Below are 17,616 nucleotides of genomic sequence, written 5' to 3'. Positions count from 1 at the left end.
TATATGAGAAACACACGACCTGCAATGGCACAGGAGGCTCCATGAACATGAAACATGTTAAGAGCTAGTTTGAACCAGGGTTAGGGTACTGGTGTCAGTCCTGTCTGTATGGCACAAGTGTACAGCAGACACAACGAACATTCAGAATATTGGAGATTGACAAAGTAAATTACGTTAATGGCACAGTGTAGTATCATACCTTAGCCACCTGCTGTACTGCTATTGAGTGCCCCGGGTTTAAGGAGTCAGACGCTCTATCATACATACATACAAAACTCTCTTCAACAATTGTTGAGGCTTGAAATCACAGGTTTGTGTCGCTCCCATTTCTCCTGGAATTTCTTTTCATTTTGCTGTGAAGTTTTGCATCCACGTTTCTTTCATATTCCCCCTCTGTGAGAGAGAAAGAAGAGCTTGCTTTCTTTCAGCAGAAGCCATACGGACCCCGGGTCTGCTACAGTTATGTGCCCCGCGTATACTGCTTGTTCTTCTTGTGTGATGAGTCACGTGGAGGGGTAACCTTCCTGCAGCAGGGCCCCTCACATGTTGTAAGCCACATATATGGGGTCCAGCTGGTCGGCCAGGAATCCGTCTCTGAGGTGCATGCGTTGCTTCTCCCCTCTGGAGTTGATGGGGATGACGCCGGGGTCGACCACCACCACCACTCCTACGATGAGGTAGTGCTCCTCCAGGACAACGTTGGTGACCAGGGCCACCAGGTCCAGGGCCTCCTGCTCCGATCCCTCAAGCTCCACAACCACCACGAGGAGGTTGGTCCACGTGAACACCGCACTGGAAGGAGGGAGTAGGAGGTGGAGGGTACACGTAGGGAAGGAAAAAAGGAAGGCGAGACAAATAAAAAGAAAAGACGGCATGAGGAGAAAATGGAGTGAGCATAAGGGAAAGATAGAAGAAGAGGAAAAGGGAAGATGAGAGAAGTTAGAAGTCAAAATGCATGTTGCTCAGCTATATTTTGAATATAAAATGAATACACGTCTGACAACATAATAAATAATTTTAACTAAACAGTAATAAAAGTAATGATGTAAATTTCTCACCATTCAGCTATGCTCTTGTGAGAACGGATAACGGAGGTCTCGATGTCTATTGGGTGATACCTCATTCCCCTCAGCTCCAGAGTCTCATCAAGAGAGCCCACCACATAGAGGGCGTCATGGCGCTCTGAGACACACACACACACAATCTCAGATATATCAATTTCTGTCTTATTAGTTAAATATATCAAGTTTTGAGGTGAAAAAACAGAAGGTAGAAAATATCTTTATTTCAAAGTACGAGTCCAGCTAACATCAAAAGCAATGTACTGAGTTGGAGCGAGCACTGTTGATTCTCACCTCCACTGGCATCCGTCAGCTCGGTGCGCCGCAGGAAGCCCAGGTAGCCCGTCCTCGCCCAGACAGTCTGGGTGTCGCCAAAGCTGAGCTTGGTGTTGAAGTGGTCAGCGTGCAGCGCCTCCTCGCCATAGACTGTGTAGTAGCCCGTAGCATTGTGAGGACTGCTCACCCAGATCTGTTACACACACACAATAATAACAATTGGTAACTGTTACACAGATGATCATACAAATCTGTCGCGCTTTTGATGGAAGTAATGGATCTAGTGTGCCATTATCCAACCTTTATATAAAAAGAGAATAATGTATTCACTGGTCTTCATCGGCAATAAAATTACAAATAAGGATGTTTGCAACTTTGTGTTTCTTTTCTGCTTTGAAAACTTGACTTGTCGCTCTACCAGAGAAATCTAGCTGGAGGAAACCAGGTTGTTAACATTTTTCAACCCAATAAGTGATTTTTTTATATGACGATGAGAGATTAGTTTACAGCAGAAAGCCCAGTGTAACCTGATAACAAGTGCACGTAAATTGTGGGTCACAACCAGGTGGAACTGGTGACGGTGAAGTCGGCTCTGTAAACAAAACGCTGATGACGTTGTGACTTACCTCTCCTAGATGGGAGTCTCCCAAGGGTCCTTTAGTCTCTGTGTTGGCAATGATGACCTTCACTCCTGGGAGGATCTACAACAGCAGACAACCATAATATCTCAAAGCTTTAGCAAAAAGAAACCCTTATGCAGCGTAACGTCACAGTTTTTTGGAGTGTTTTCGTTTGTTTACATGATGACGTACCTTCCCAGACTCCATCAGTGGCAAGCTGTGGGGCGACCCTCTCTCTACCAAGCGAACCCTAAAGAAATAAAAGGACAAAATGCGCAATTTCATAGCTCCATTTTTATTCCATTTCTTGACAATTACCACAAAACAGTTCAATTCAAGATTTGAAGAATGTATTCATATGCTATACAATGATGTATCAGCATTATAATTACACACTGTCCACCCTGACATCTCAAAGACAACTCTTTATTGTCTGTGGTCAGTCCACACAGCTGCAGCAGCGCCCCCTACCTGTCGTGTCGTAGAGCTCTCATGTCAACATAAACGGTAGTGGGGTCTGGTCCCGCCGTGCCCTGGAGGAAAACAAGCAGAGAGCAACATGAGTTGATAATGTAACTCTTACAACCCTGACAGGAATGCTGTATGTTGAGTGGAGGGGAGGTGGAAGCTACTTATGATAAAACTATATCATACAAAGCGGGGGGGGGGGCGCAGCCAGAAGCCAACCAGCCGGGCTACGATAGTTAAGACTTCCGGAAACTCGACATTGTAAGTACCAGCACAGTTAAATCCAGCTGCTCTAATGCTGCCCGTTTGTGCATACAAGTGTACGATGGGGGGGAAGCCTCCAGATATTATAAATGGACTGCAGTTCATTTCCTTCACATGTTTATCTTCTGTGACAAAAAGAACGCACCCCAATGTCTGAACATTTCTAACTGAGCACCATTTGTTTTGATTAAACGTCAATAGCTTCGCCATGCACCTGAATTCTAATTGAGCCATTTCTGAATTACGGATTCTGGTCGTCAGATATTGATCCCTTCTGCTTTGAGATTTGGCGTCATCGCTGCTCTAAGACTAGTCACGAGACATTATGGTTTCCATCCCTCGTTTTCCAGTGCGTAGTCGGAGCACAAGCTAGCATCGAGTCGCCGTAAGGTCATCTGTGAGCTCAAAGCCAAACACAGAGCAGGCGGATTCAGTTTGTTTTAGCAACAGAGCGTTTTTGGGAAAACATCAACGAGACTCAGTCCAGAGGTTAGTCTTTGACAAACAAATAAAATGAATTTCACTATTTTTCACTAGTGTGAAAGAAAAGGTTGAATAAAAATCATATTGTTTGACATGACATTCCTGAATGAACTTAATCAGAGCAGAGTTCATGCTGCTAGCTCATAGCATGATGTAGTAGCACGTCACATATAACCTGTCATAAAGCAGTGGTTGAGAGCCAGCCGGTAGTCAAGACTCAGGCTAAAATTAGTAGCGGTAAAGTAAAGCTCAAGCTTGTCAGAGATAAACCAAAAAAATAAAAAAGAGAGAAAATCTGTGAATTAAGTGTGTTAAAAAAAAAATGAATCATGCAAGATTAACAAACACTCACATATACAAACACACAAACATACACATACATACACACACACACACGCACACACACACACACACACACACACACACCTACACACACACACACACAGACCCAGCAGCAGCCAAATGAATAAACAGCAACTCTTATCCTACGGTTACCTGCTCAGCCAGTTTCCCTAACCTGTTGGGCTGATGGGATAATGCAGGACAGATAAATAAAGATACTTATTTATATACTTGGATCCACATGCAGACACACACACACACACACACACACAAAATCTCCAGGGATAGGAATAAACAAATAAAACACAACATCAAAGGGCCACAAGGTTTTTGTCATCGTTCAAAAATCTTATATCTATGAAAAATAAAGCTTAATACATTTCCCTCCACCTCAAATTAGTTGGTAAAAAAAAGAAAGAAAAAGTATTTTTTTAGTAAGCCACTTGGATTACATCAACACTAATATCCACTCAGCTGCCAATCAAGTGTTTTTCAAGGACTTCTTGGATGTTTATCAGAATCGTTTAGAATCACAGTCAGTTTTCCCCCTAAAACATCGACCGCATGGACTCTGGAGCTCTCCAATCCATCTCCTCCTCCTCCTCCTCCTCCTCCTCCTCACCCTCCTCCTCACCCTCCTCACCCTCTTCATGCTTCACCAGCAGCTTACCTGCAAACAGATAGCCACATTCACCCTGCAGCCGAAGGTGGTGCTGACGGCGCGCGGTGAAAGCCCCAAGTCCTTGAAGATCTTTGAGAAGGTCTGAGTGAGAGCTATGCGGGGCCTCTCCTCTGCGACCACCATGCACGTACGCACGCAAGACAGGTTCACATTCCGCAACTGGAGATGGGGAAAAAAAGAAGAAGTTCGATCAGCAGAAACTAAAAAAGTGTGAAAACACTGCGATTATATTAATGTCACATTCTTTCTAAATTTGCAAAGGCGACAGTGGGTGCATGTAAACTAGGAGCTGACGAGAGAAATTAAATGGATATATTCATATAATATAACTTTTTTATTAGATTTGATTCTGTTAAACCAGAGACATGATTCATTAAAACAAATCCCAGTCTCAAGTGCTGCAGACAGTAATCAGCACACAGATACAGGGGAGTGTTTCAGCCCTCAGGACCCCGACTATGATAGTCACAGCGCTGTAGCAAGAGCACCTCAGGGAAATGGAAGAAAATAATTGAAGAGAAACCCTTAAATATCCTGGAAGAAAATGCTGCAGTTTGTTGCTCCCCCAGTGACACCACTCAACACCTGAAGAGACAAACTGACCCGCAGTGCTTCCGTCTGTGAACCCAGGCCCTTGGTGCACATCTCCATGACTGAATACGAGCAGAAGGTGACGCGCACTTTGTACTGGCTGACCGCCGCAAGCCACAGCGACGCGTTGCTCTCCAGCTCCAGAGGGGGAACCAGGATTGACTGGTGGCCCGAGTACACACTGAAATCAGAAACATAGAGGCTGAGTGGGATGACAGAGACGGGGGAGGCTCCACTCGAGAATAACTTAATGTTTCTTCTACCAGGTCAGGTCATTCGTTTGTTCAGAGATGCTGGTTTACCTGCACAGGCACCAGAGAGCGAAGCCCAGGCCGCAGTAGGGGTCCAGACAGATGGCGATCTGCCGGGAAGGGTAGAGCTCACACTGCAGTTTGATGGAGCGACACAAGGCACTGGTGGCAGTGTGAGACATCTAGGAGGAGGGGATGTGACACACAGAGACAAGACTGAAAATCAAAACTGGTTCCTTATAATTACACTTAAAAACCACTCCTTCAGCTTTTGGGGATCCATTATATTACTGATGGACACCTCAGCAGTGTGTGAATAGTTGCTTGATGCTAAGAACTTTCTGCATCTAAAGTTTCACAGTTGCAAAGTAAAACAAACCACTTTTTGAATAAACTACAGATGGAAAATTTGGACTTAGATGTGCTGAGTCTTTCATTTTGTTACGCGTTAGCTTGTAATGATAGCAACCATGTTGTTGCTATATTGACGTTCTCTATCTGATAGACTGGTAGCATTCCAACATGACCGCTACATCCAATTAAGAACCCAAGTGGCTCATGTGAGTGGCTCAACATTCAACTTACTTTGACTCCTGCTAAAATGCCTGTTGTGGAGACACTGAAGTCCAGGTAAGCTAACATCTCCGGGGTTGGGGGCTTGTACATCTGGGGACTCTTCTTCCTGGGGAGGTCGTCTGGATGATGAACAGAGGGAGAGGAGGAAGAGCTTGAAGCAGGCATGGAAATCCCAGACCATGTCCTTTCCTTACTTAAAAATCTACTCTTTGGTGGCAACATGAGAACATAAACTGTGCTTGCTGTGTGTGTATAATTCACCTGTGTCCAGCACCATGGGCCAGCTCTTGACGTCCACAGCAGCAGCAGCCTCCTTGGATTTAAGCAGCTTCATTATTGCTTGAGTGGTCAGGATACACACCGACTTACTGACCTTTAACACACAGACACTGCAGTATCAGTACATATATATTACGTCACTTCAATTCACACAATTTGCATCTCTAAACTATACCGTCACCAGGTTTAATGATTGTTATAACTGTGCAGAGAGGGGTTACATTTGCATTACGATGCAGGACAGTTGACTCTCTGTTACCTCAACAATCATCTTGACGGTGGGCAGCGTGGTCGCCAGGTTCTGGGGGTGGGGGGGTCGGACAGTGACTGGCACACAGCCAGCGTACAGGCAGCCGTAGAAAGTGGCAATCAGGTCGATTCCTACACATGAATGTTTATACCGTCGGTCATTAGCATTCAACACATTGTAAATGATGAAATGACAGTAGAAAAAGCTCTACAATAATATTAAGAACTCTACTGAGTCTCTTCTGGTGTGTGATTATGATTAACAGACACAGCTGTGACATTAGAGAACAGAACTGACTGACAAGTAGCGCAGTAGCCGTAACACCTCTTACCTGGTGGGTAGACGAGTGCTACATGGTCTCCAGTGTTGAGGCGTCCCATCAGTGCTGCAGCCACCCGCTCTGCCCGCTTGTGCAGCTGCAGACAGGAAGCTGTACTAGCCACCGTGCCCTGAGGAGCAAAAGGTAAGAACATACATTAATTCACACTGCTATGCTAATCTTTACTTAACTGACGTAAAAGTTGAAAGTACAAGAAAATGGCCAGTCTTCCTTATCCTTACGAAATTAACTATATCACAATACACATTGCCATGCCGTGCCGTACCTTAGCATTGAGAACAAGGAACAGAGGATGGTCTGGAGTGGCCTGAGCTCTCCATTGCAGCACATCCTGTATGTACAGGAACTAGAGGGGAGAGAGACACACACGTTTTAACTACAGAGAATAACACACAGCAAAGACCACACAAACAATGAAGAATTAATAGAGCAGGGTGGCACACGGTGGGTTTTTTGTAATGAAGGGATGACAGATGTGTGAGAAGCTTAAAAGAGTAACGGGTGCAATACGTGATGGAAGTGGAATCTAAATTACACAACATCTGTGTTCATATCGATAGCTCAGTCAGCAGGTAGGCAAGACCATGTCCTCTCCATCAGCTGTACCTGCAGTGTGGATCCTTACCTGTGTAAGTGAGGAGGGGATGAGCGGGTGAAATGAGGATGACTCTCTACCTTACGTGCCTGGTCATTGTCCTCGAGTTGGGCCACGTCTCTCCCACAGGCCTGTGCTATCCTCTTGCCTGCCACCAGGTTGCCCACTATCATAGAAGCAGGACCGACCTCTGTCAAACACAACCACATTCAGTGAAGTTAAACACCGCAATTAAGAAATTACTTGAACAAATTTTTACGAGACATTTGTTTCTCGAAAGTCGATCCGTGCTTGGACATCTGGTGGTCTACCTGGCTGTTTTTGTCTGGGCTTGGGCAGGTTGGTGACGCATGTGTGAGGGCACATGAGGACGTTGCAGGGGTGCAGGGCGCCCTCCAGGAAGCGCTGTTTGGTCTCAGATATATGGATGCCGCCCAGAGGAGCCTTGGGAAGCGTGTTGGCAGGCACCAGAGCCAGGCAGTACACCCCGACCTGGTGGATGCTGTCTATGGCCTGGAAACAGACAGAGGTTTTAATTTTCGTGGCCCGATTTTTAGTTAGATCATGATGTGTAGGTTTTTTCAAGTTTCAGACATGAAAACCAATGATGATTTTCCTTGTGACGTGCTGTAGAAAGTAAGAAGCGATGTTAACTAAACAAACCTGATTCACATTTACTACAATAAAAACCTGCAAACCCGCAGGTATCGTCCAATAATCTGTGACCAAGTGATAAGATGTGAAAAGGGACAGTGAGCACCTGAAGGACGCGGCTCATCCACTGGAAGCTGTCTTCCTCAGAGGCGTCCGGCCTCTGCTCTGCCACAACAACGATCCTCTCGTCATGCAGCACAGACACAGAAAACACTGCTATCCTGCAACACACAACATTAAAAAGAAACACTGTTAAAGCTGGATTGTACAGTCGCTGCTGTCCTGCAAGCAAGAGACAGACTCTCTATATGAGTAATATGTAGAGAAGTGTGAAGTTTGCTTCCACTCTTACCTCCCCCTGTACACAAACTTCATGGGCTCCACCGCCAGTGCTGTGGCAACCACATCATCGGCATTGTGTCTCCGCCCACTGACCACCATCAGCCCATCCATCTTCCCCACAACAAACACAAGGCTGTCCTGGTGGGAAACACAAAGCACAGAGTATTAGATGGGTAGATCTTGACATTTACCCCAATCTAAAATACAGTGTGCATCTATACAACTAGCATGTGAGGTAACAGTACATTCGACCTCAAAAGGTTCCTCAAATGGTAAGGAACTCTGCTTTTACCTCAGGAATAAAAACCACCAACACTTGATAAGTCATGATGTTGACTATTTTATACCCAATTTTTTCATTGGAACTACTACAGTTTAAACAACTAAAGAAATAGTTGCCATGAAAATGTCCACTGAGAGGTCTGCGAATGATCCTGAGTGACTGGGATGTTGTTTCTGAATAAAAATGAATAATAATTCAGTAAGAACCTATATTTACACAAGCAGTGTTTGACAGTGAGTAGTTAGCCTCTTAAAAGGAAGCCTTTAGGTTTTATATTTAATATTTTGTGGTTAGAGAAAAAGAAAACAATTAACCAAAGAACAAAAGAAAGCTAAAAGGGACAGTGATAGAGCAGGGGTGGTGTTCATGGACACACTACCGATAATGTACACAAGATCCGCAAAAATCGACACAAAATAAAAGTTCCTTGCAGTTGCTTTTAGTAGCATGTGTTGCCCAAACTACAACATACCACAACTCATATGTTAAACAGGGTTATCTTAATGCTATAAGACAGACATCAAAGTCAAATTTAAAAAACGGCACAAGAATGAGGTGGAACTTACCGGCCCCACAAAGCCAAGCAGTGAGGTCCTGGTAAATGGTCTGTCGCTGATGGGAATCCCAGATGTTGTGACTGGGATGGTCTGCAAATAGACATAGCACTGTTCAAATTCATGAATGAAGTGCAAATAATGTCCATTGCCTCTACTTGAAATAACTCTATACAATAACTCTAACTCTGCATGTATTTGAAATTCCAGAAATAAGACACTGACCTCAAAGATGTTCTTGGTCATGCCCGGGAGGCCGTAGTAAGCTATGCCCGTGCCACCTGAGCTCACGCAGATCTCTCCAACCTCGTCTGTCTGACAGAGATACGGTGTCCCCTCCACCCGCACCACACAAACCAGAGCTGGAGACACACAGTGATGACAGGAGGGTGGGACATCAGGAACAACAACATTTACATTTAAAGTAGATGTCTAAATTGATTCCCATTTGGATTACTCATGTCTTTACTGCTAAAAAGAAAACTAACACGATAAAACGTTCAATAAGTAAAAGTTAGATATTGATTAGAGTTCATTCCAGCAAATTCCATTTTTTTATTGGAAGAATTGATGTTTTGTAGTTTTGTTTTAAATGTTATATTACAGTATAAACAAGAAGCCTTTGAGCTCCCTAATGTTCTGTTATAAACACCTCGATACCTCAACATTAGCAGACAGACATCAATGCTAATGATGACATTGCATAAGATAGTTAACGCATTATTGATAAAAAGTTCAAAGTCAACATTTAGAAAGGTAAAAGTAAGAACCCTTCAGTTAAGTTTTTCTTTTCAGTAATATCCTACAACATCTGATCAGGTCACCTCCATTTTCTGGAGACACACGGTTCTGTTAATATCAAAATTCCATCTTTCATCTTAACCGCCAGCATTAAACTCATTTACAGCAGCAAAGTGTTAATGAGCAGCGCAGAGTACTTACCTCCAGGCATGACCTGTCCCACATCCTGCACTGTGAGGACAGAGAGTTTCTCCTCCGTGTCCACACGGATCACACTGTGGCTCAGCCCACCCATAGACAGCACCGCCTTCCCTGGAGGAGGAACACCCATTTCTGGGGGTCTGCAAGGCATAGACATCATTTCAATTACACTCGTTATTTGTGAACATGGAAAGACAGGCAGTTAAAGACATCTGTCACTTATTCCTCTTCATTTCCTCTGCCTTTCTGGCAAACGAAACATATGGTGCCAGTTCTATCTTAGTTCATCAAATACAGCTTTTGTTAAACTGAGCCAACCACTGCCTTAGTATATTGTCTCCATTGCAGCAGTACTGACAGCTTCAAATGAGGTATATGGCTTTGGTATAATATGAAAACCATGTGACTCACATATCTCTCAAAAAAGGCCTTTCTCATTCAAAAAATGCTTATTTAAAGCATGTGTTTTTAGTCTGCCTGTCACCCTAATCCTTCTCCATGACTAAGCTCTGTGATCAGCAAAAAGCTAAGACATCCTACACTTCGTCTCCGTGTTAAAAAAAAAGCACAAATCTCCCTCCTCTCCCTGCAGTATCCAGCAAATGTAAGGCAGTGGGTTTTAATAGCTCGGTAAGGAAAAGCGGTGGGCATGTTTCTGTTGTTCTTGTACGGTGCAATAACGGCAGCTCACCTGCGGATGGCGACAGTCATGGCTTCTGAAGAGCTGGCACATGGACAGATCACCTCAGGTCGCAGCCCACGTGCCTGAAACACGTTGAGGAAGGCGTCGCAGGAGGATATCGACCCTGTGATAACGCATATATACAAACATACAGAGACGGTCAACCATATACAAGCAAACACAAACACAACAAATCAATGGTAATCTCTTGTGGCTTCAGGGTTTATTGAATGAGAATCTGCAGGTGGACTCACATGGGTTAGCTCCGTCGGCTACGATGAGCATGCGCAGGGAGCTCAGGCTGATGTCTCTTTGGTCTCTCTGGGCCAGCAGAGACCAGTGCATGTCCCTCGACTTCACCACTGCAACCCTCGCTGTGCAAGAGAGACACAAAGACAAAGAGACAGGCTCACAATATAATCACCCAATCAACATCCCTGCCATTCAGCCTGACGGACAATCGCAGATCACAAAATCTGACAGCAAATAGAAGCACAGCCTGACTCAGTTGCCAACAAGTGACTCAGCAAAGCTCGGTCTATGGCTCGGACCAGAGAGGAGATGAATTTTAGTCAGCCTGTTGGCACCCTCCACTGGGGTAGTACAACAGAGTCGAACAAACTATTGCTTCAATCCATCTTCCCCTGTCAGACGTGCAGTGAGAATTAAAACAGACTCTCTCTAAAAGTCAAACGGGGTCTTATTTAGGATTACAGATTAATTCCCTCTTCATTGGGCTGAGAGGCAACGAGAAGAGTAACGGTGAAAAGTGACAGATGCCACGGTGGATTGATCCTCACCTTTGTATGTGTGAACCTTCTGTATCCAGGAGAGGGGGTTGACTTTCATCAGGGAGTAAGGAATGCTGATCACGTGCATCCGACTCATGACACTCTGCCAAGAGAACAGACGAGCAACGCTTAAGCACCAAAATGCGTCTGAAATGTATCATAACTACATGATGTCACTGTAAACTAGCTGCGAGTCACGACAAGATCTTACCACTTAGTGCTAAGCGTATAAAGAAATCATTGTTTGCGCTACTGTTTCAATTTCAGGAGTTTAAACGTGTAACTGCAGGTGATATATATGAGCTGTATGTCAATTCCACAGCATGTTTGAAACCAGAACTTGTTTGAGGACGTGTTTGAAAAAACAGAATACTTTTACAGGTTTCAAACTCTTGAGTTATGTTTCAGGATTATATTATAATGAATTATTACATAACCGTTCAACACCACTCACAGTAAGAACGCCGTGCCATAATCCTGCTTCTCTCTTGAAGTCCAGGACGTTGGTTATCGTCTCAGCTGCAATTAAAAAAAGAGATTTTGCCAAGATTACGGTTTGAGACATTTAATCTGACTTTCATATTCTTTACGAAAGCAATTGCACAACATCCAATTACTTTTAATACACAATAAGCTCCGTAGTGATGAATAAATCCGGATTGCGGCAGTATTGTATTCAGTGAAGCACCAAACTAAGTTTCAGAAACAGACCTGGAGAGTCTCTAGGGGCTGCTGGTGCGGTCAGGAGTTATTTACAGCAAAACTGGGACACTGGAGGAGAGGAGGTGCCTTACGTTCTCAGAAAGAAACACAACCAGCTGAGCGGCTGCATTTATCAAACTAGACTGTAATTACACTCTGACGAGATGTGTGAGCAACATGAAGAAAAAAATCTATAATATCAATGATTAGAAAGTAGGTTAATGGGATGAATGTGGTCTGCAGTGTTTAATCTGCAGTAGGAATAAGAAGGAAAGATCATAGCAACTCAAGAAAGTCAAGCCCAATGTATATATACTCCTTTTTGCATATTCTTGCATTATTATCATTAATGAATCTGGTAATGTGGTTTGTTTCTTCCTCTCTCTCTCTCTCGCACATGCTATCACTATCAACTGCATGCCTTTGCTCCATGTCAGGAGAACAAACTGATGATGGAGAAGACAAGGAGCCAAATGAAGTATGGGTATTTGAGCAGTAAATGCAGTCTGCCCTCCTTACCTTCAGTGTAGCCGCAGGCCTGTGTGAGGGCGTGACAGTGGGCCAGCATGGCTGAATGAGACACTGTGATCCCCATGGTGCTTCCTTCCTTGCTGGTTTTATACTGGACGAAGGAAACAAGGAAAAACATTTGACTATGGATTATTTGAAAAAGAAAAGCTAAAGATTTGTAGCCCAAAAGATATTTTCAAGAAATACATTAAATGTGAATTAAAATACAACCAATCTATATTTTCTTCACTGGTTACATCAATGAAACCACACTTACCTCTATGTAAGCTATGTCATTACTGGCTTCCCGTATCGGAGGATGCCAGTCTTTCGGAGGCTTCACAACATGTTTTCCATCTGTCACGAACCACAGCAACCGTGGCCAGCCTGCAGAGACGGAGGCATGAAGTCAGTTCAAACCGAATGTAACTATACAGACAGGCAGTCAAAAGGAGAGCGTACCTTTGAAAGTGGCTACCTCCCCCGTTTGTGCTTTGGGCAAGCCTTTCTGACAGGCGTCGGTGGTTAATGCCAACGTGACGCCACAGCTGCCCAACAGAAAGCCAATCTGTTGACTCCCTGCATCCTGGAGGACCAAAGAGGATGAAAGTTCATACTAGCAAAAACTTTGGCAAACAGTATCTGTCACATAACAATCATCAAGAGAGACAACAATTCAGAACAGGAAGGCTTTGAGATGAGATGCTCTGAGGGAATGTGGGAATTGTGTCCTGGAGAGAAAGAAGGACGATGAGTGAAGAAGAAACTTCAGAGCGCTGCACATCAGAGAAGCAGCAGGTAAGAAAGCAGATTGACGGCTAATCACCATTAAAAACTCTACTGCGGAGCATCAAAGCCCATTCATAGCAGGAATTACAGACAGATTCACGCTGAACAAACCACACTGTAGACAAAAGCAGGACAAAATGTGAGCTACTGGGTGGTAGTATCAAAAAAGAATCAGGAGGAAAAAGGGGAGAGAAAAAGAAGCTAAATGATTGAAAGAGAGAGAAAGCAAAAATGAGTCTGACTCCCAAGAACAGTTGGCCTGTGATCTAACATTTTGACTGGAACTGCAAACAAAGAACAGGCATAAATATTCAGACTGTCTGGCTAATGTGGGTGGATTTGGTTCAGTTTGAGCTGATGATGTGCTGGAAACTGGGATGCATCAGAACAAAATTTGAAAATGTAAAAGAAAATGCTGCTGCTGGGTTTGTTATCATGCAAGATGTTCAGGGAGATAAGAATAAATCGTAGATATCTACATTGAAGCAACTGTGCACAACTTTAAACACTCTCATTATTAGGGGTCGATTGTCCAGCAGGGGTCACTAGTGCTCTTCAGTGTTTATGTAGAACCAGCTCACACTACACACCTCCACACATTCCCAGGAGATCGTATTCGCCGTTACCTTTCTGGTCAGCGGCACTTCGATGGGCACAGGTACCAGCTCTGCCAAGAGACAGCCGTAGAAGGCCACCATGAACATCACTGGGTCGTTGTTGGGGAAAACAAGTGCAACCTACAGGTGTAACGCAGACACAATATGTTACAGTAGGATGCGATGCAGTTCCTGTTTTGAGTCTAAGTATAGGGAGCAAGGGGCATGGTGTGTAGAATGTATCGTGGAAGCAAACATTTGCTTCCTTTCACAAGTAATGAGGTTGTGATGTTATAAATAAATCACATAAGACCACATAAGAGCACTGAGATGCAGCCTTATGTAAAGGGGCCAATCAGAAAGATCAAGATTTCAAGTAGGCTGAGTTAATAATAATATCTTCTAGCTTTTTGATTTTCAACACTACTTCATATTTCAGGGAAATACAAACTAGCACTTGCTGAATATTGTTTCAGGAGCCTCAGCCAAATACCTAAAATGCAACAAGGAATGTATCATACAAGTGACCACCACTGAACACAGTTTCGTCTCATGACTTACCCTGTCGCCGGGCACGAGCAGAGGCTCATTTCTGGTACTCAGCTTGTTAAGAAGCGTGTAGGCCAGTTTCTGACTGCGGGTCCATAGTTTACCTGCAGAGGTGAACGTCCAGTGTCAAATATTTAGAGAAAACCCAGATAGAAAGCATGACAAGAGGTGATATTGCTTTCCATCTCCTGTGTACATTCTGAGCCACTCATTCACAGGTGGATACCTACCATAGGTGAGTGTGTAGACTGCCTTGCCAGCATTGTCGAGTCCCGTTAGACAGGGGCTCTTGGGCTGAGTAGTGCCCCACCGTTGTAAGGCTGCTGGCAAGGAGGGAGGCCAGTTGTTGACCACCCCGAGAGGCTCTCCTTCCAGGGCACTCATGTGCTGGCCTTCTGGCTTAGGCTGGTTGGGGTCTGGCTGCTGAACTAAATGGGGAAGGAGAATGGGGACACCAGCGTGAGGGCGGTTCAAAGTTCTTGGTTGAGTGATTTACAAATAAATTGTAAGTTTCTCAATAATACAACTCTGTTAAAGGAGTGTGAGGACTGAAAGACAGCGAAAGCTGGAGGATTAAATGTGAGCTGGGTTCTGTCCTTATCAGTCTTAGCTGCCTCAGATACCAATTCCTTAGAAACGTAGAGATACCTGCGCCTTTCAATAAGCTGTAGCTCCCTTTATCCTTCACCTTCCCTCCCTCCTAGCACCATCCTCTTTGATTTGACTTCCATCTCTCCATCACTATTCTCCCCTCAAACTCTCCTGAACTCCGGTAAGAGGAATTCAGGAATGCTTAACTGAGGTGGCAAGATGTCCCCCCGCCAAATAAAACACCTCTATGATTGACAAATAGTGTTAAGCCTGTTGCCATTTTAAGCTCTGTGTGTTTTGTCTGCTCGCACCAAGCAGACCACCAAGCAGCGGTTTGCCGTCTAACAGTTTCTGTGCCAAACTCAGGGAGGCTTTACAATTACCTGCTGATGTATTACTATTCCTGCCGCTTTTCTATTTTCATAGTGTTTATTCAGCCTGGCAGAGAGCCACCCAAAACCCATGATGGGCTGGTTGGAATGGAGGAAATGGTTGGACAGGGCTGGTCCACTGTGTGTGTGCTTCTGTATTCCCTAACCACTCCCTTAACACACCTGGTGGTCTAAGCTCCACCAAGAGGCGAAATGACCGCCGCTGATCTAAAAGTGTTCCTCGACTGTGTATCTGTGAGGCGTGGCGAGGTCAACAGCACATTTTTTATCTCGGTGGAAGCTGCAAAACTCCGCTGAAAGAACTTTGACAAATTCTTAAAAGCTGATGTGGCTGACACACTCAAAAGAGCAGGAGTGTTTGAATCACATACTGCCTTTAACTGCGGAAATCTCTGATCAGTATGCTGATCACACCACAGAAAGATGGATGCTTTTCTTTTTCATGAATTATTGATTTAATAGAAGCCATGTAATTAGTTTCAGGCCAGCTTACCATCCAAAAGCTCCTCAAAGTCGTCGACAAAGAACTCTCGCAACGGCGGCCGCTTCGGTCTCTTCAGAGTGTTGAGCAACTGCTGGATTTTGGAGGAGACGCGACTGTTGACTGGAACACCTTCACAATGATAATGGAGGGGATGAAAAGAAAAGGGCAGGGGGGGGGAATTAACAAGACAAGGATATGGAGAGAAATACAGATGTGGAGAGGAAGAATATGTGGCGTGGAAATAGATAGGAATGTAGACAGAATGATTGAGAGACGGACGAAGTAAGAAGAAGATGGAAAGGGAAGAGAAGAAAAGAAAAGCGAAAAGGTCAATGTGGTGCTCGAGAGGACAACCAGCTGTCACTCACAGACAACCAAACAGTGGAGCACGAGGTCCTCTACAGTCACCTGGAGGTCTAAGGGTTACAGTCTCTCGGTCTAGAATCACCGACAAACCTCACTAAATAAAGCAGATAGTGAGGAGCCTCCTCGCCTGCTACCTAGCAACGAAGATGTCCTCCCTGCATTAAGTGATTCATGAAGTGTCTAAAAAGGTGTCTGTTTTACAGACGCTCTGCAAAATCCACAAATGTGGCGGCTAAAGCCAACTTCACCCCAGTCAAGTCAAATTATATACAAGTCATTTGAAGTGTTAAAGTGTTAGAAATGCTGAACATAAATGCAATGCTCAAAAAAGCCTAATCGCAGAGACATGGAGCCTTGTAAAGACATAAGAACACAAATGAAGGAGCGTGAGAGAAGACGAGTGGTGCCTGGTTAGATTTCTCTCACATTTTTGACATGGGTGCGAAGACTATAATCATCATCGGGCATTGTTTCCTCCACATGAATTCATACTTAGTTTGGGAGGGGTGGTCTGCGTCACACATTCCAGACGGCCACAGGAGACGAAGGCCACAGCTGCACGAAGCTTGCCGGACCTATCTTACTATAATAAGCCTGGCTCAGACAGACTGTGCCTCCTCGTGAAGGGACAGATGCACTGGGAGTAGACGTGTGGGGGGTCAGCGCTGCACCTGATGGGCCAATTAGAAAGCCCTAGACACACAGGACTACATCTGAGGTCCTGAACCCCACCTACTCAAGTGCCTTCATCGTTAATATCACAGCTAACCAGGACCCGCATGTGCTGATGAGTATAATTGACAGACCAAAACCAACACTGTGTTAGTCCATCTCTTAATATTTTTGACTTCCTTACCCTGTCTGCGGCTCTAAGCCCAAAGCTCATTTGTTACTACCGAAGGCGTAATTATTCAAAAATGTCTCACAATATGTTGTTTCATTTTTCGTAAGTCATCTCCTAAATCAGCAGGGCGCTGAAGTTCTTCATTAAATGTTAAACGGAGGAGCATTTATTGAGGACAATGTTTCAGCTGCGGATTAATGAACATTTGGTGCTCTAGTGAGGACAGTGTGCATTAGATTGACTCAAAATGAACTACGGTGAATATGTTTATGATAATGAGGGAACATGTCACCCAGTGGAACGGAGTGGCTCACTGCTGTGTTTTTAACCGTTGCACAACAATTGAGGTCTAGACACAGAGGAATACGCTATATCAGACTATGGATGCACAGACAATACTTGTTAGTAGGATTCATTGTCTGTTTCGGTCTTTTTGGGAGATTTGTTGACAAAAAAGCACCACAGTA

The 17,616-nt window shown here is 44.4% G+C and overlaps 1 protein-coding gene across 2 annotated transcripts in view; it reads right to left on the bottom strand.

Annotated features, from left to right (window-relative positions):
• Positions 1 to 6: 6 nt before the first annotated feature.
• Positions 7 to 17,616, bottom strand: part of dip2a (disco-interacting protein 2 homolog A) — a 72,371-nt gene continuing 54,761 nt past the window's right edge. For both annotated transcript variants that reach the window (XM_079170405.1, XM_079170404.1), the window contains 32 exons: positions 15,949 to 16,068; positions 14,703 to 14,900; positions 14,485 to 14,576; positions 13,954 to 14,064; positions 13,001 to 13,124; positions 12,816 to 12,925; positions 12,548 to 12,650; positions 11,781 to 11,845; positions 11,336 to 11,429; positions 10,790 to 10,909; positions 10,545 to 10,659; positions 9,854 to 9,993; positions 9,137 to 9,273; positions 8,924 to 9,004; positions 8,085 to 8,212; positions 7,839 to 7,953; positions 7,390 to 7,591; positions 7,159 to 7,268; positions 6,749 to 6,829; positions 6,475 to 6,592; positions 6,153 to 6,274; positions 5,876 to 5,987; positions 5,624 to 5,733; positions 5,090 to 5,220; positions 4,800 to 4,968; positions 4,185 to 4,355; positions 2,429 to 2,490; positions 2,150 to 2,207; positions 1,964 to 2,038; positions 1,356 to 1,530; positions 1,059 to 1,182; positions 7 to 792 (listed from right to left, as the gene is read on the bottom strand). In XM_079170405.1, the coding sequence (XP_079026531.1) occupies positions 540 to 792; positions 1,059 to 1,182; positions 1,356 to 1,530; positions 1,964 to 2,038; positions 2,150 to 2,207; positions 2,429 to 2,490; positions 4,185 to 4,355; positions 4,800 to 4,968; positions 5,090 to 5,220; positions 5,624 to 5,733; positions 5,876 to 5,987; positions 6,153 to 6,274; positions 6,475 to 6,592; positions 6,749 to 6,829; positions 7,159 to 7,268; positions 7,390 to 7,591; positions 7,839 to 7,953; positions 8,085 to 8,212; positions 8,924 to 9,004; positions 9,137 to 9,273; positions 9,854 to 9,993; positions 10,545 to 10,659; positions 10,790 to 10,909; positions 11,336 to 11,429; positions 11,781 to 11,845; positions 12,548 to 12,650; positions 12,816 to 12,925; positions 13,001 to 13,124; positions 13,954 to 14,064; positions 14,485 to 14,576; positions 14,703 to 14,900; positions 15,949 to 16,068 (3,926 nt within the window). In that variant the 3' untranslated portion in view covers positions 7 to 539. The remainder of the gene's footprint in view (positions 793 to 1,058; positions 1,183 to 1,355; positions 1,531 to 1,963; positions 2,039 to 2,149; positions 2,208 to 2,428; positions 2,491 to 4,184; positions 4,356 to 4,799; positions 4,969 to 5,089; positions 5,221 to 5,623; positions 5,734 to 5,875; positions 5,988 to 6,152; positions 6,275 to 6,474; positions 6,593 to 6,748; positions 6,830 to 7,158; positions 7,269 to 7,389; positions 7,592 to 7,838; positions 7,954 to 8,084; positions 8,213 to 8,923; positions 9,005 to 9,136; positions 9,274 to 9,853; positions 9,994 to 10,544; positions 10,660 to 10,789; positions 10,910 to 11,335; positions 11,430 to 11,780; positions 11,846 to 12,547; positions 12,651 to 12,815; positions 12,926 to 13,000; positions 13,125 to 13,953; positions 14,065 to 14,484; positions 14,577 to 14,702; positions 14,901 to 15,948; positions 16,069 to 17,616) is intronic.

Source organism: Pholis gunnellus (genome assembly GCF_910591455.1).
Source record: "Pholis gunnellus genome assembly, chromosome: 12".
Classification (NCBI taxonomy): domain Eukaryota; kingdom Metazoa; phylum Chordata; class Actinopteri; order Perciformes; family Pholidae; genus Pholis; species Pholis gunnellus.
Note: the sequence above shows the minus strand (reverse complement) of the source record. Positions and strands in the feature narration are given on the sequence as shown.